The 13,618-nt window shown below is 49.6% G+C and overlaps 1 protein-coding gene across 3 annotated transcripts in view; it reads left to right on the top strand.

Annotated features, from left to right (window-relative positions):
- The window catches only part of LOC110530995 (protein unc-13 homolog A), a 115,491-nt gene that overhangs the window by 14,368 nt on the left and 87,505 nt on the right, over positions 1-13,618 (top strand). For all 3 annotated transcript variants that reach the window (XM_036986344.1, XM_036986346.1, XM_036986345.1), the window contains exons 2-3: positions 32-61; positions 963-1,062. In XM_036986344.1, coding sequence (XP_036842239.1) covers positions 32-61; positions 963-1,062 — 130 coding nt within the window. The remainder of the gene's footprint in view (positions 1-31; positions 62-962; positions 1,063-13,618) is intronic.

The following is a 13,618-nucleotide window of genomic DNA, read 5'->3' on the forward strand; positions in this document are numbered from 1 at the left end:
TGTGACTGTGTTCCTCTTTATGTTTTCCCAGTGAAGAAAGCCAAGCTGGATGGAGCCCAAGGTATGTGCTGCTGGGAACCTGGAAATAGAATAGACAAAACAGGACTGGGTTGGAGAAAACTTGCTAGCTATGTTTTATAGGGACAGGAGTTTACCTGATCATGTGTGGCTGGTCAGGTCATGTGCTGAGGAAAAACTCCTGCCCTGGTCCTAGACCTGTGTTTCAGCCAACTTCTCTGACTAGAGTTCTTATATGGAGCATTTCTTTCCTCTCCTCTTCAGTTGTTTCTTTCTCTACCCCTCACAGATAAATTCAGTTATTTCACTCTCTACCCCTCACAGATAAATGCAGTTCTTTCACTCTCTACCCCTCACAGATAAATTCAGTTCTTTCACTCTCTACCTCTCACAGATAAATTCAGTTATTTCACTCTCTACCCCTCACAGATAAATTCAGTTATTTCACTCTCTACCCCTCACAGATAAATTCAGTTATTTCACTCTCTACCACTCACAGATAAATTCAGTTATTTCACTCTCTACCCCTCACAGATAAATTCAGTTATTTCACTCTCTACCTCTCACAGATAAATTCAGTTCTTTCACTCTCTACCTCTCACAGATAAATTCAGTTCTTTCACTCTCTACCCCTCACAGATACATTCAGTTCTTTCACTCTCTACCCCTCACAGATAAATTCAGTTAGCTACTTTTCTCCCTCACAGATAAATTCCGTTCTTTACCACTTTACCCCTCACAGAGTAATTCAGATATTTCTGACTCTACCCCTCACAGAGTAATTCAGATATTTCTGACTCTACCCCTCACAGAGTAATTCAGATATTTCTGACTCTACCCCTCACAGAGTAATTCAGTACTTTCTCACTCTACCCCTCACAGAGAAGTTCAGTTGTTTCTCTCCCTCACAGAGTAATTCAGATCTTTCTCTCTCTCACTCACAGAGAAGTTCAACACGTATGTGACCCTGAAGGTGCAAAATGTGAAGAGCACGACCATCGCTGTCCGGGGAAGCCTGCCCAGCTGGGAGCAGGACTTCATGTTGTGAGTCCTCTCTCTTTCTAAGACTTCATCTCCCTCTCTTCACCATTCTCTACATCTCTATTTCCTTTTTTGTCACTCCTTCACGACTCTGAATTCCTCTTACATCGACCTCCATCTTTCTTTATCCTCTTTATTGTTTAATGTCTTTCCATCAGTTTATCTCTACCTCCTTTTCCCGCCTGCTCCCTCATCCGTTATTTCATCTCTTCTCCCTCGGTACCACTATCACTCACTCCTCCTCCCTCTCCACATGGGCTTCCTCCCAGTTCCTCTCACTCTATCTCTCTCTCTCCTCCTTATCCTCTTCCTCCCAGCTCCTCTCTTTCTCTCTCTCTCTCCTCCTTATCTTCTTTCTTCCAGCACTTCTCTCTCTCTCCTCCTTATCCTATTCCTCCCAGCTCCTCTCTTTCTCTCTCCTCCTTATCTTCTTTCTTCCACCACTTCTCTCTCTCTCCTCCTTATCGTCTTTCTCCCTGCTCATTTCTCTCTCCTCTCCTCCTTATCCTCTTCCTACCAGCTCCTCTCTCTCTCCTCCTTATCCTCTTCATCCCAGCTCCTCTCTCTCTCCTCCTTATCATCTTCCTCCCTGCTCCTTTCTCTCTCCTCTCCTCCTCATCCTCTTACTCCCAGCTCTTCTCTCTCTCCCCTCCTCCTTATCCTCTTTCTCCCAGCTCCTCTCTCTATCTCTCTCCTCCGTATCCTCTTCCTCCCAGCCCCTCTCTCTATCTCTCTCCTCCTTCTCCTATTCCTCCCAGCTATTTTCTCTCTCTCCTCCTTCTCCTCTTCCTCCCAGCCCCTCTCTCTATCTCTCTCCTCCATATCCTCTTCCTCCCAGCCCCTCTCTCTATCTCTCTCCTCCTTATCCTCTTCCTCCCAGCTTCCCTCTCTCTCTCCTCCTTATCCTCTTCCTCCCAGCTCCCCTCTCTCTCGCCTCCTTATCATTTTCCTCCCAGCCCCGCTCTCTCCTCCTTATCTTCTTCCTCCCAGCCCCTCTCCCTATCTCTCTCCTCCTTATCCTCTTCCTCCCAGCTCCTCTCTCTCTCCTCCTTATCCTCTTACTAACCAGATCATCTCTCTCTCCTCCTTATCCTTTTCCTCCCAGCTCCTCTCTCTCTCCTCCTTATCCTTTTCCTCCCAGCCCCTCTCTCTCCTCCTTATCCTCTTCTTCCCACCTCCTCTCTCTCTTCTCCTCCTTCTCCTCTTCCGCCCAGCTATTTTCTCTCTCTCCTCTCCTCCTTATCCTCTTTCTACCAGCTCCTCTTTCTCGCCTCTCTTCCTTATCCTCTTCCTCCCAGCTCCCCCTCTCTCTCCTCCTTATCCTCTTCCTAACCAGCTCCTCTCTCTCACCTCCTTATCCTTTTCCTCCCAGCTCCCCCCTCTCTCTCTCCTCCATATCCTCCTAATCAACTCCTCTCTCTCCTCCTTATCCTCTTCCTCCCAGCCCCTCTCCCTATCTCTCTCCTCCATATCCTCTTCCTCCCAGCCCCTCTCCCTATCTCTCTCCTCCTTATCCTCTTCCTCCCAGCTCCCCTCTCTCTCTCTTCCGTATCCTTTTCCTCCCAGCTCCCCTCTCTCTTTCTCCTCCTTTTCCTCCAAATCAGCTCCTCTCTCACTCCTCCTTATCCTCTTCCTCCCAGCTCCCCTCTCTCTCTCCTCCTTATCCTCTTCCTCCCAGCCCCTCTCCCTATCTCTCTCCTCCATATCCTCTTCCTCCCAGCCCCTCTCCCTATCTCTCTCCTCCTTATCCTCTTCCTCCCAGCTCCCCTCTCTCTCTCCTCCTTATCCTCTTCCTCCCAGCTCCTCTCTCGCCTCCTTATCCTCTTCCTCCCAGCTCTTCTCTCTCCTCCTTATACTCTTCCTCCCAGCTCCTCTCTCTCACCTCTCCCCCTTATCCTCTTCTTCCCAGCTCCTCTCTCTCTCTCTCCTCCTTATCCTCTTCCTCCCAGCTCCTCTCTCCTCTCCTCCTTATCCTCTTCATCCCAGCTCCTCTCTCCTCTCCTCCTTATCCTCTTCATCCCAGCTCCTCTCTCTCCTCCTTATCCTTTTCCCCCCAGCTCCTCTCTCTCCTCCTTATCTTCTTCCTCCCAGCCCCTCTCCCTATCTCTCTCCTCCTTGTCCTCTTCCTCCCAGCTCCTCTCTCTCTCCTCCTAACCAGCTCCTCTCTCTCCTCCTTATCATTTTCCTCCCAGCTCCTTTTTCTCTCCTCTCCTCCTTATCCTCTTCCTCCCAGCTCCTCTCTCTCTTCTCCTCCTTATCCTCTTCCTCCCAGCTATTTTCTCTCTCTCTTCTCCTCCTTATCCTCTTTCTACCAGCTCCTCGCTCTCCTCTCCTCCTTATCCTCTTCCTCCCAGCCCCTCTCTCTATCTCTCTCCTCCGTATCCTCTTCCTCCCAGCCCCTCTATCTCTCTATCTCTCTCCTCCTTATCCTCTTCCTCCCAACTCCCCTCTCTCTCTCCTCCTTATCCTCTTCCTAATCAGCTCCTCTCTCTCTCCTCCTTATCTGTTTCCTCCCAGCTCCGCTCTCCTCCTTATCTGTTTCCTCCCAGCTCCGCTCTCCTCCTTATCCTCTTCCTCCCAGCTCCTCTCTCTCTCCTCCTTATCCTCTCCCTCCCAGCTCCTCTCTCTCTCCTCCTTATCCTCTCCCTCCCAGCTCCTCTCTCTCTCCTCCTTATCCTCTCCCTCCCAGCTCCTCTCTCTCTCACCCTTATCCTCTTCCTCCCAGCTCCTCTCTCTCCTCTCCTCCTTATCCTCTTCCTCCCAGCTCCTCTCTCTCTCCTCCTTATCCTCTCCCTCCCAGCTCCTCTCTCCTCTCACCCTTATCCTCTTCCTCCCAGCTCCTCTCTCTCCTCTCACCCTTATCCTCTTCCTCCCAGCTCCTCTCTCTCCTCTCACCCTTATCCTCTTCCTCCCAGCTCCTCTCTCCTCTCACCCTTATCCTCTTCCTCCCAGCTCCTCTCTCACCCTTATCCTCTCCCTCCCAGCTCCTCTCTCCTCTCCTCCTTATCCTCTTCCTCCCAGCTCCTCTCTCTCCTCTCACCCTTATCCTCTTCCTCCCAGCTCCTCTCTCCTCTCCCCCTTATCCTCTCCCTCCCAGCTCCTCTCTCCTCTCCTCCTTATCCTCTTCCTCCCAGCTCCTCTCTCTCCTCTCACCCTTATCCTCTTCCTCCCAGCTCCTCTCTCCTCTCACCCTTATCCTCTTCCTCCCAGCTCCTCTCTCTCCTCTCACCCTCATCCTCTTCCTCCCAGCTCCTCTCTCTCCTCTCACCCTTATCCTCTTCCTCCCAGCTCCTCTCTCTCCTCTCCTCCTTATCCTCTTCCTCCCAGCTCCTCTCTCTCCTCTCACCCTTATCCTCTTCCTCCCAGCTCCTCTCTCTCTCTCTCCTCCTTATCCTCTTCCTCCCAGCTCCTCTCTCCTCTCCTCCTTATCCTCTTCATCCCAGCTCCTCTCTCCTCTCCTCCTTATCCTCTTCCTCCCAGCTCTTCTCTCTCCTCCTTATACTCTTCCTCCCAGCTCCTCTCTCTCACCTCTCCCCCTTATCCTCTTCTTCCCAGCTCCTCTCTCTCTCTCTCCTCCTTATCCTCTTCCTCCCAGCTCCTCTCTCCTCTCCTCCTTATCCTCTTCATCCCAGCTCCTCTCTCCTCTCCTCCTTATCCTCTTCATCCCAGCTCCTCTCTCTCCTCCTTATCCTTTTCCCCCCAGCTCCTCTCTCTCCTCCTTATCTTCTTCCTCCCAGCCCCTCTCCCTATCTCTCTTCTCCTTGTCCTCTTCCTCCCAGCTCCTCTCTCTCTCCTCCTAACCAGCTCCTCTCTCTCCTCCTTATCATTTTCCTCCCAGCTCCTTTTTCTCTCCTCTCCTCCTTATCCTCTTCCTCCCAGCTCCTCTCTCTCTTCTCCTCCTTATCCTCTTCCTCCCAGCTATTTTCTCTCTCTCTTCTCCTCCTTATCCTCTTTCTACCAGCTCCTCGCTCTCCTCTCCTCCTTATCCTCTTCCTCCCAGCCCCTCTCTCTATCTCTCTCCTCCGTATCCTCTTCCTCCCAGCCCCTCTATCTCTCTATCTCTCTCCTCCTTATCCTCTTCCTCCCAACTCCCCTCTCTCTCTCCTCCTTATCCTCTTCCTAATCAGCTCCTCTCTCTCTCCTCCTTATCTGTTTCCTCCCAGCTCCGCTCTCCTCCTTATCTGTTTCCTCCCAGCTCCGCTCTCCTCCTTATCCTCTTCCTCCCAGCTCCTCTCTCTCTCCTCCTTATCCTCTCCCTCCCAGCTCCTCTCTCTCTCCTCCTTATCCTCTCCCTCCCAGCTCCTCTCTCTCTCCTCCTTATCCTCTCCCTCCCAGCTCCTCTCTCTCTCACCCTTATCCTCTTCCTCCCAGCTCCTCTCTCTCCTCTCCTCCTTATCCTCTTCCTCCCAGCTCCTCTCTCTCTCCTCCTTATCCTCTCCCTCCCAGCTCCTCTCTCCTCTCACCCTTATCCTCTTCCTCCCAGCTCCTCTCTCTCCTCTCACCCTTATCCTCTTCCTCCCAGCTCCTCTCTCTCCTCTCACCCTTATCCTCTTCCTCCCAGCTCCTCTCTCCTCTCACCCTTATCCTCTTCCTCCCAGCTCCTCTCTCACCCTTATCCTCTTCCTCCCAGCTCCTCTCTCCTCTCCTCCTTATCCTCTTCCTCCCAGCTCCTCTCTCTCCTCTCACCCTTATCCTCTTCCTCCCAGCTCCTCTCTCCTCTCCCCCTTATCCTCTCCCTCCCAGCTCCTCTCTCCTCTCCTCCTTATCCTCTTCCTCCCAGCTCCTCTCTCTCCTCTCACCCTTATCCTCTTCCTCCCAGCTCCTCTCTCCTCTCACCCTTATCCTCTTCCTCCCAGCTCCTCTCACTCCTCTCACCCTCATCCTCTTCCTCCCAGCTCCTCTCTCTCCTCTCACCCTTATCCTCTTCCTCCCAGCTCCTCTCTCTCCTCTCCTCCTTATCCTCTTCCTCCCAGCTCCTCTCTCTCCTCTCACCCTTATCCTCTTCCTCCCAGCTCCTCTCTCTCTCTCTCCTCCTTATCCTCTTCCTCCCAGCTCCTCTCTCCTCTCCTCCTTATCCTCTTCATCCCAGCTCCTCTCTCCTCTCCTCCTTATCCTCTTCCTCCCAGCTCTTCTCTCTCCTCCTTATACTCTTCCTCCCAGCTCCTCTCTCTCACCTCTCCCCCTTATCCTCTTCTTCCCAGCTCCTCTCTCTCTCTCTCCTCCTTATCCTCTTCCTCCCAGCTCCTCTCTCCTCTCCTCCTTATCCTCTTCATCCCAGCTCCTCTCTCCTCTCCTCCTTATCCTCTTCATCCCAGCTCCTCTCTCTCCTCCTTATCCTTTTCCCCCCAGCTCCTCTCTCTCCTCCTTATCTTCTTCCTCCCAGCCCCTCTCCCTATCTCTCTCCTCCTTGTCCTCTTCCTCCCAGCTCCTCTCTCTCTCCTCCTAACCAGCTCCTCTCTCTCCTCCTTATCATTTTCCTCCCAGCTCCTTTTTCTCTCCTCTCCTCCTTATCCTCTTCCTCCCAGCTCCTCTCTCTCTTCTCCTCCTTATCCTCTTCCTCCCAGCTATTTTCTCTCTCTCTTCTCCTCCTTATCCTCTTTCTACCAGCTCCTCGCTCTCCTCTCCTCCTTATCCTCTTCCTCCCAGCCCCTCTCTCTATCTCTCTCCTCCGTATCCTCTTCCTCCCAGCCCCTCTATCTCTCTATCTCTCTCCTCCTTATCCTCTTCCTCCCAACTCCCCTCTCTCTCTCCTCCTTATCCTCTTCCTAATCAGCTCCTCTCTCTCTCCTCCTTATCTGTTTCCTCCCAGCTCCGCTCTCCTCCTTATCTGTTTCCTCCCAGCTCCGCTCTCCTCCTTATCCTCTTCCTCCCAGCTCCTCTCTCTCTCCTCCTTATCCTCTCCCTCCCAGCTCCTCTCTCTCTCCTCCTTATCCTCTCCCTCCCAGCTCCTCTCTCTCTCCTCCTTATCCTCTCCCTCCCAGCTCCTCTCTCTCTCACCCTTATCCTCTTCCTCCCAGCTCCTCTCTCTCCTCTCACCCTTATCCTCTTCCTCCCAGCTCCTCTCTCCTCTCACCCTTATCCTCTTCCTCCCAGCTCCTCTCTCACCCTTATCCTCTTCCTCCCAGCTCCTCTCTCCTCTCCTCCTTATCCTCTTCCTCCCAGCTCCTCTCTCTCCTCTCACCCTTATCCTCTTCCTCCCAGCTCCTCTCTCCTCTCCCCCTTATCCTCTCCCTCCCAGCTCCTCTCTCCTCTCCTCCTTATCCTCTTCCTCCCAGCTCCTCTCTCTCCTCTCACCCTTATCCTCTTCCTCCCAGCTCCTCTCTCCTCTCACCCTTATCCTCTTCCTCCCAGCTCCTCTCTCTCCTCTCACCCTCATCCTCTTCCTCCCAGCTCCTCTCTCTCCTCTCACCCTTATCCTCTTCCTCCCAGCTCCTCTCTCTCCTCTCCTCCTTATCCTCTTCCTCCCAGCTCCTCTCTCTCCTCTCACCCTTATCCTCTTCCTCCCAGCTCCTCTCTCTCCTCTCCTCCTTATCCTCTTCCTCCCAGCTCCTCTCTCTCCTCTCACCCTTATCCTCTTCCTCCCAGCTCCTCTCTCCTCTCACCCTTATCCTCTTCCTCCCAGCTCCTCTCTCCTCTCCTCCTTATCCTCTTCCTCCCAGCTCCTCTCTCTCCTCTCACCCTTATCCTCTTCCTCCCAGCTCCTCTCTCCTCTCCCCCTTATCCTCTCCCTCCCAGCTCCTCTCTCTCTCTCCTCCTTATCCTCTTCCTCCCAGCTCCTCTCTCTCCTCTCCTCCTTATCCTCTTCCTCCCAGCTCCTCTCTCCTCTCCCCCTTATCCTCTTCCTCCCAGCTCCTGTCTCCTCTCCCCCTTATCCTCTTCTTCCAAGCTTCTCTCTCTCCTCCTTATCCTCTTCCTCCCAGCAATTATCTCTCTCTCCTCCTTATCCTCTTCCTCCCAGCAATTCTCTCTCTCTCTCTCCTCCTTATCTTCTTCCTCCCAGCTCCTTTCTCTCTCTCTCTCTCTCTCCTCCTTATCTTCTTCCTCCCAGCTCCTCTCTCTCCTCTCTCTCCTCTCCTCCTTATCCTTTTCTTCCCAGCTCCTCTCTCCTCTCCTCCTTATCCTCTCCCTCCCAGCTCCTCTCTCCTCTCCTCCTTATCCTCTTCTTCCCAGCTCCTCTCTCTGTCCTCCTTATCCTCTTCCTCCCAGCTTTTCTCTCTCTCCTCCTTATCCTCTTCCTCCCCGTTGCTTCTTGATCTCTTACTTCCTCCCTTCTTCCTCCTCCCTTTTCTCCTCCTACTGTTCCCTTATCTTCCCTCATCCTCCTCTCCCTCCTCTTTCATTACATAACCATCTCCTACAGTACATAACCATCTCCTACAGTACATAACCATCTCCTACATTACATAACCATCTCCTACATTACATAACCAGCTCCTACATTACATAACCATCTCCTACATTACATAACCATCTCCTACATTACATAACCATCTCCTACATTACATAACCATCTCCTACATTACATAACCATCTCCTACATTACATAACCAGCTCCTACATTACATAACCATCTCCTACAGTACATAACCATCTCCTACAGTACATAACCAGCTCCTACATTACATAACCAGCTCCTACATTACATAACCATCTCCTACATTACATAACCAGCTCCTACATTACATAACCAGCTCCTACATTACATGACTTACTAACAGTGTGCTTGTCAGCGAATGTGGATGGTGAAAGTGTGCCAGTGAGTGTATACTAGTTTGACTGGTGAGTAGTGTAGTAGCCAGTGAGTGTATACTAGTTTGACTGCTGAGTAGTGTGGTAGCCAGTGAGTGTATACTAGTTTGACTGGTGAGAAGTGTGGTAGCCAGTGAGTGTATACTAGTTTGACTGCTGAGTAGTGTGGTAGCCAGTGAGTGTATACTAGTTTGACTGGGGAGAAGTGTGGTAGCCAGTGAGTGTTTACTAGTTTGACTGGTGAGAAGTGTGGTAGCCAGTGAGTGTATACTAGTTTGACTGGTGAGAAGTGTGGTAGCCAGTGAGTGTATACTAGTTTGACTGCTGAGTAGTGTGGTAGCCAGTGAGTGTATACTAGTTTGACTGGGGAGAAGTGTGGTAGCCAGTGAGTGTATACTAGTTTGACTGGGGAGAAGTGTGGAAACCAGTGAGTGTATACTAGTTTGACTGGTGAGAAGTGTGGTAGTCAGTGAGTGTATACTAGTTTGACTGGTGAGTATTATGCTTACGTGTGGCAGGTAGCCTAGTGTGGCAGGTAGCCTAGTGTGGCAGGTAGCCTAGTGGTTAGAGGGTTGGACTTGTAACCGAAAGGTTGCAAGATCAAATCCCCGAGCTGAAGAGGTAAACATCTGTCGTTCTTCCCCTCAACGAGGCAGTTAACCCACTGTTCCTAGGCCGTCATTGAAAATCTGAATTAGTTCTTAACTGACTTGCCTAGTTAAATAAAGATGTCATGAAAAAATAAAAACGAGTGTCTTATGAAACATGCAGCAGTAGGCAGGCTGGTTGACTGCAGAGTAGTGTCCTGTGGGCTGCTGGTGTGATGGTGCGAGGCGTTTGGCATTGTAACAGTGATGAACCACAGAAGGTCTTAGCTAAAACTCAGATCCCTCTGTAATGGCTTCGTCTCCTCCCTAAAACTCAGATCCCTCTGTAATGGCTTCCAGTCTCCTCCCTAAAACTTAGATCCCTCTGTAATGGCTTCCAGTCTCCTCCCTAAAACTCAGATCCCTCTGTAATGGCTTCCAGTCTCCTCCCTAAAACTCAGATCCCTCTGTAATGGCTTCCAGTCTCCTCCATAAAACTCAGATCCCTCTGTAATGGCTTCCAGTCTCCTCCCTAAAACTTAGATCCCTCTGTAATGGCTTCCAGTCTCCTCCCTAAAACTCAGATCCCTCTGTAATGGCTTCGTCTCCTCCCTAAAACTCAGATCCCTCTGTAATGGCTTCCAGTCTCCTCCCTAAAACTCAGATCCCTCTGTAATGGCTTCCAGTCTCCTCCCTAAAACTCAGATCCCTCTGTAATGGCTTCCAGTCTCCTCCCTAAAACTCAGATCCCTCTGTAATGGCTTCCAGTCTCCTCCCTAAAACTTAGATCCCTCTGTAATGGCTTCCAGTCTCCTCCCTAAAACTCAGATCCCTCTGTAATGGCTTCGTCTCCTCCCTAAAACTCAGATCCCTCTGTAATGGCTTCCAGTCTCCTCCCTAAAACTCAGATCCCTCTGTAATGGCTTCGTCTCCTCCCTAAAACTCAGATCCCTCTGTAATGGCTTTGTCTCCTCCCTAAAACTCAGATCCCTCTGTAATGGCTTCCAGTATCCTCCCTAAAACTCAGATCCCTCTGTAATTGCTTCCAGTCTCCTCCCTAAAACTCAGATCCCTCTGTAATGGCTTCGTCTCCTCCATAAAACTCAGACCCCTCTGTAATGTCTTCCAGTCTCCTCCCTAAAACTCAGATCCCTCTGTAATGGCTTCCAGTCTCCTCCCTAAAACTCAGATCCCTCTGTAATGGCTTCCAGTCTCCTCCCTAAAACTCAGATCCCTCTGTAATGGCTTCCAGTCTCCTCCCTAAAACTCAGATCCCTCTGTAATGGCTTCCAGTCTCCTCCCTAAAACTCAGATCCCTCTGTAATGGCTTTGTCTCCTCCCTAAAACTCAGATCCCTCTGTAATGGCTTCCAGTCTCCTCCCTAAAACTCAGATCCCTCTGTAATGGCTTCCAGTCTCCTCCATAAAACTCAGATCCCTCTGTAATGGCTTCCAGTCTCCTCCCTAAAACTCAGATCCCTCTGTAATGGCTTCGTCTCCTCCCTAAAACTCAGATCCCTCTGTAATGGCTTCCAGTCTCCTCCATAAAACTCAGATCCCTCTGTAATGGCTTCCAGTCTCCTCCCTAAAACTCAGATCCCTCTGTAATGGCTTCGTCTCCTCCCTAAAACTCAGATCCCTCTGTAATGGCTTCCAGTCTCCTCCCTAAAACTCAGATCCCTCTGTAATGGCTTCGTCTCCTCCCTAAAACTCAGATCCCTCTGTAATGGCTTCGTCTCCTCCCTAAAACTCAGATCCCTCTGTAATGGCTTCCAGTATCCTCCCTAAAACTCAGATCCCTCTGTAATTGCTTCCAGTCTCCTCCCTAAAACTCAGATCCCTCTGTAATGGCTTCGTCTCCTCCATAAAACTCAGACCCCTCTGTAATGTCTTCCAGTCTCCTCCCTAAAACTCAGATCCCTCTGTAATGGCTTCCAGTGTCCTCCCTAAAACTCAGATCCCTCTGTAATGGCTTCCAGTCTCCTCCCTAAAACTCAGATCCCTCTGTAATGGCTTCCAGTCTCCTCCCTAAAACTCAGATCCCTCTGTAATGGCTTCCAGTCTCCTCCCTAAAACTCAGATCCCTCTGTAATGGCTTCCAGTCTCCTCCCTAAAACTCAGATCCCTCTGTAATGGCTTCGTCTCCTCCCTAAAACTCAGATCCCTCTGTAATGGCTTCCAGTCTCCTCCCTAAAACTTAGATCCCTCTGTAATGGCTTCCAGTCTCCTCCCTAAAACTCAGATCCCTCTGTAATGGCTTCCAGTCTCCTCCCTAAAACTCAGATCCCTCTGTAATGGCTTCCAGTCTCGTCCCTAAAACTCAGATCTCTCTGTAATGGCTTCCAGTCTCCTCCCACAGTTACAGGCACTAATCAAAATGACACTTTTCTTAAAAAGAGTCACTACTCAGACAGGAAATCTTGCCTCCTTCTTTTTAAAACAAAGGTAGACTCAGCGATATGACATAGATGCAGAAAATAAAGAGCATAGTCGGTCACCCCAAAAATATTTACAGTAGAAGTGGGAAGTTTACACACACTTAGGTTGGAGTCATTAAAACCTGTTTTTCAAAAACTCCACAAATGTCTTGTTAACAAACTATAGTTTTGGCAGGTCGGTTAGGACATCTACTCTGTGCATGACACAAGTCATTTTTCCAACAATTATTTACAGACAGATTATTTCACTTATAATTCACTGGATCACAATTCCAGTGGGTCAGAAGTTTACATACACTAAGTTGACGGTGCCTTTAAACAGCTTGGAAAATTCTAGAAAATTATGTCATGGCTTTAGAAGCTTCTGATAGGCCAATTGACATAATTGGAGTCAATTGGAGGTATACCTGTGGATGTATCTCAAGGCCTACCTTCAAACTCAGTGCCTCTTTGCTTGACATCATGGGAAAATCAAGAGAAATCAGCCAAGACCTCAGGAAAAAATGTGTAGACCTCCACAAGTCTGGTTCATCCTTGGGAGCAATTTCCAAACGCCTGAAGGAACCACGTTCATCTGTACAAACAATAGTACGCAACTATAAACACCATGGGACCACGCAGCCGTCACACAGCTCAGGAAGGAGACGCGTTCTGTCTCCTAGAGATGGACATACCTTGGTTGCCAAAAGTGCAAATCAATCCCAGAACAACAGCAAAGGACCTTGTGAAGATGCTGGAGGAAACAGGTACAAAATTATCTATATCCACATAACCTGAAAGGCCGCTCAGCAAGGAAGAAGCCACTGCTCCAAAACCGCCATAAAAAAGCCAGACTACGGTTTGCAACTGCACATGGGGACAAAGATCGTACTTTTTGGAGAAATGTCCTCTCGTCTGATGAAATAAAAATTGAACTGTTTGGCCATAATGACCATTGTTATGTTTTGAGGAAAAAGGGGGAGGCTTGCAAGCCGAAGAACACCATCCCAACCGTGAAGCACGGGGGTGGCAGCATCATGTTGTGGGGGTGCTTTGCTGCAGGAGGGGCTGGTGCACTTCACAAAATAGATGGCTTCATGAGGCATGAAAATGATGTGAATATATTGAAGCAACATCTCAAGACATCAGTCAGGAAGTTAAGCTTGGTCGCAAATGGGTCTTCCAACTGGACAATGACCCCAAGCATACTTCCAAAGTTGTGGCAAAATGGCTTAAGCACAACAAAGTCAAGGTATTGGAGTAGCCATCACAAAGCCCTGACCTCAATCCTATAGAAATGTTGTGGGCATAACTGAAAAAGCGTGTGCAGAAAAGGAGGCCTACAAACCTGACTCAGTAACTCCAGCTCTGTCAGGAGGAATGGGCCAAAATTCACCCAACTTATTGTGGGAAGCTTGTGGAAGGCTACCCGAAACGTTTTACCCAAGTTAAACAATTTAAAAGCAATGCTACCAAATACTTATTGAGTGTATGTAAACTTCTGACCCACTGGGAATGTGATTAAAGAAATAAAAGCTGAAATAAATCATTCTCTCTACTATTATTCTGACATTTCACATTCTTAATATGAAGTGGTAATCCTAACGGACCTAAAACAGGGAATTTTTACTAGAATTAAATGACATTTAATCCTAGTACATTTGATCTTGACATTTAATCCTAGTAAAAATGCCCTGTTTTAGGCAATGCACTGGGATTAATTTGCACTGTATAGTTGATGAGACATTGAATTTGGCCTTACTGCTATTATCCCATAGAAAGGCATTGAATTACATCTTTATACATC

This window comes from Oncorhynchus mykiss, chromosome 8, assembly GCF_013265735.2.
Source record: "Oncorhynchus mykiss isolate Arlee chromosome 8, USDA_OmykA_1.1, whole genome shotgun sequence".
Lineage (NCBI taxonomy): Eukaryota > Metazoa > Chordata > Actinopteri > Salmoniformes > Salmonidae > Oncorhynchus > Oncorhynchus mykiss.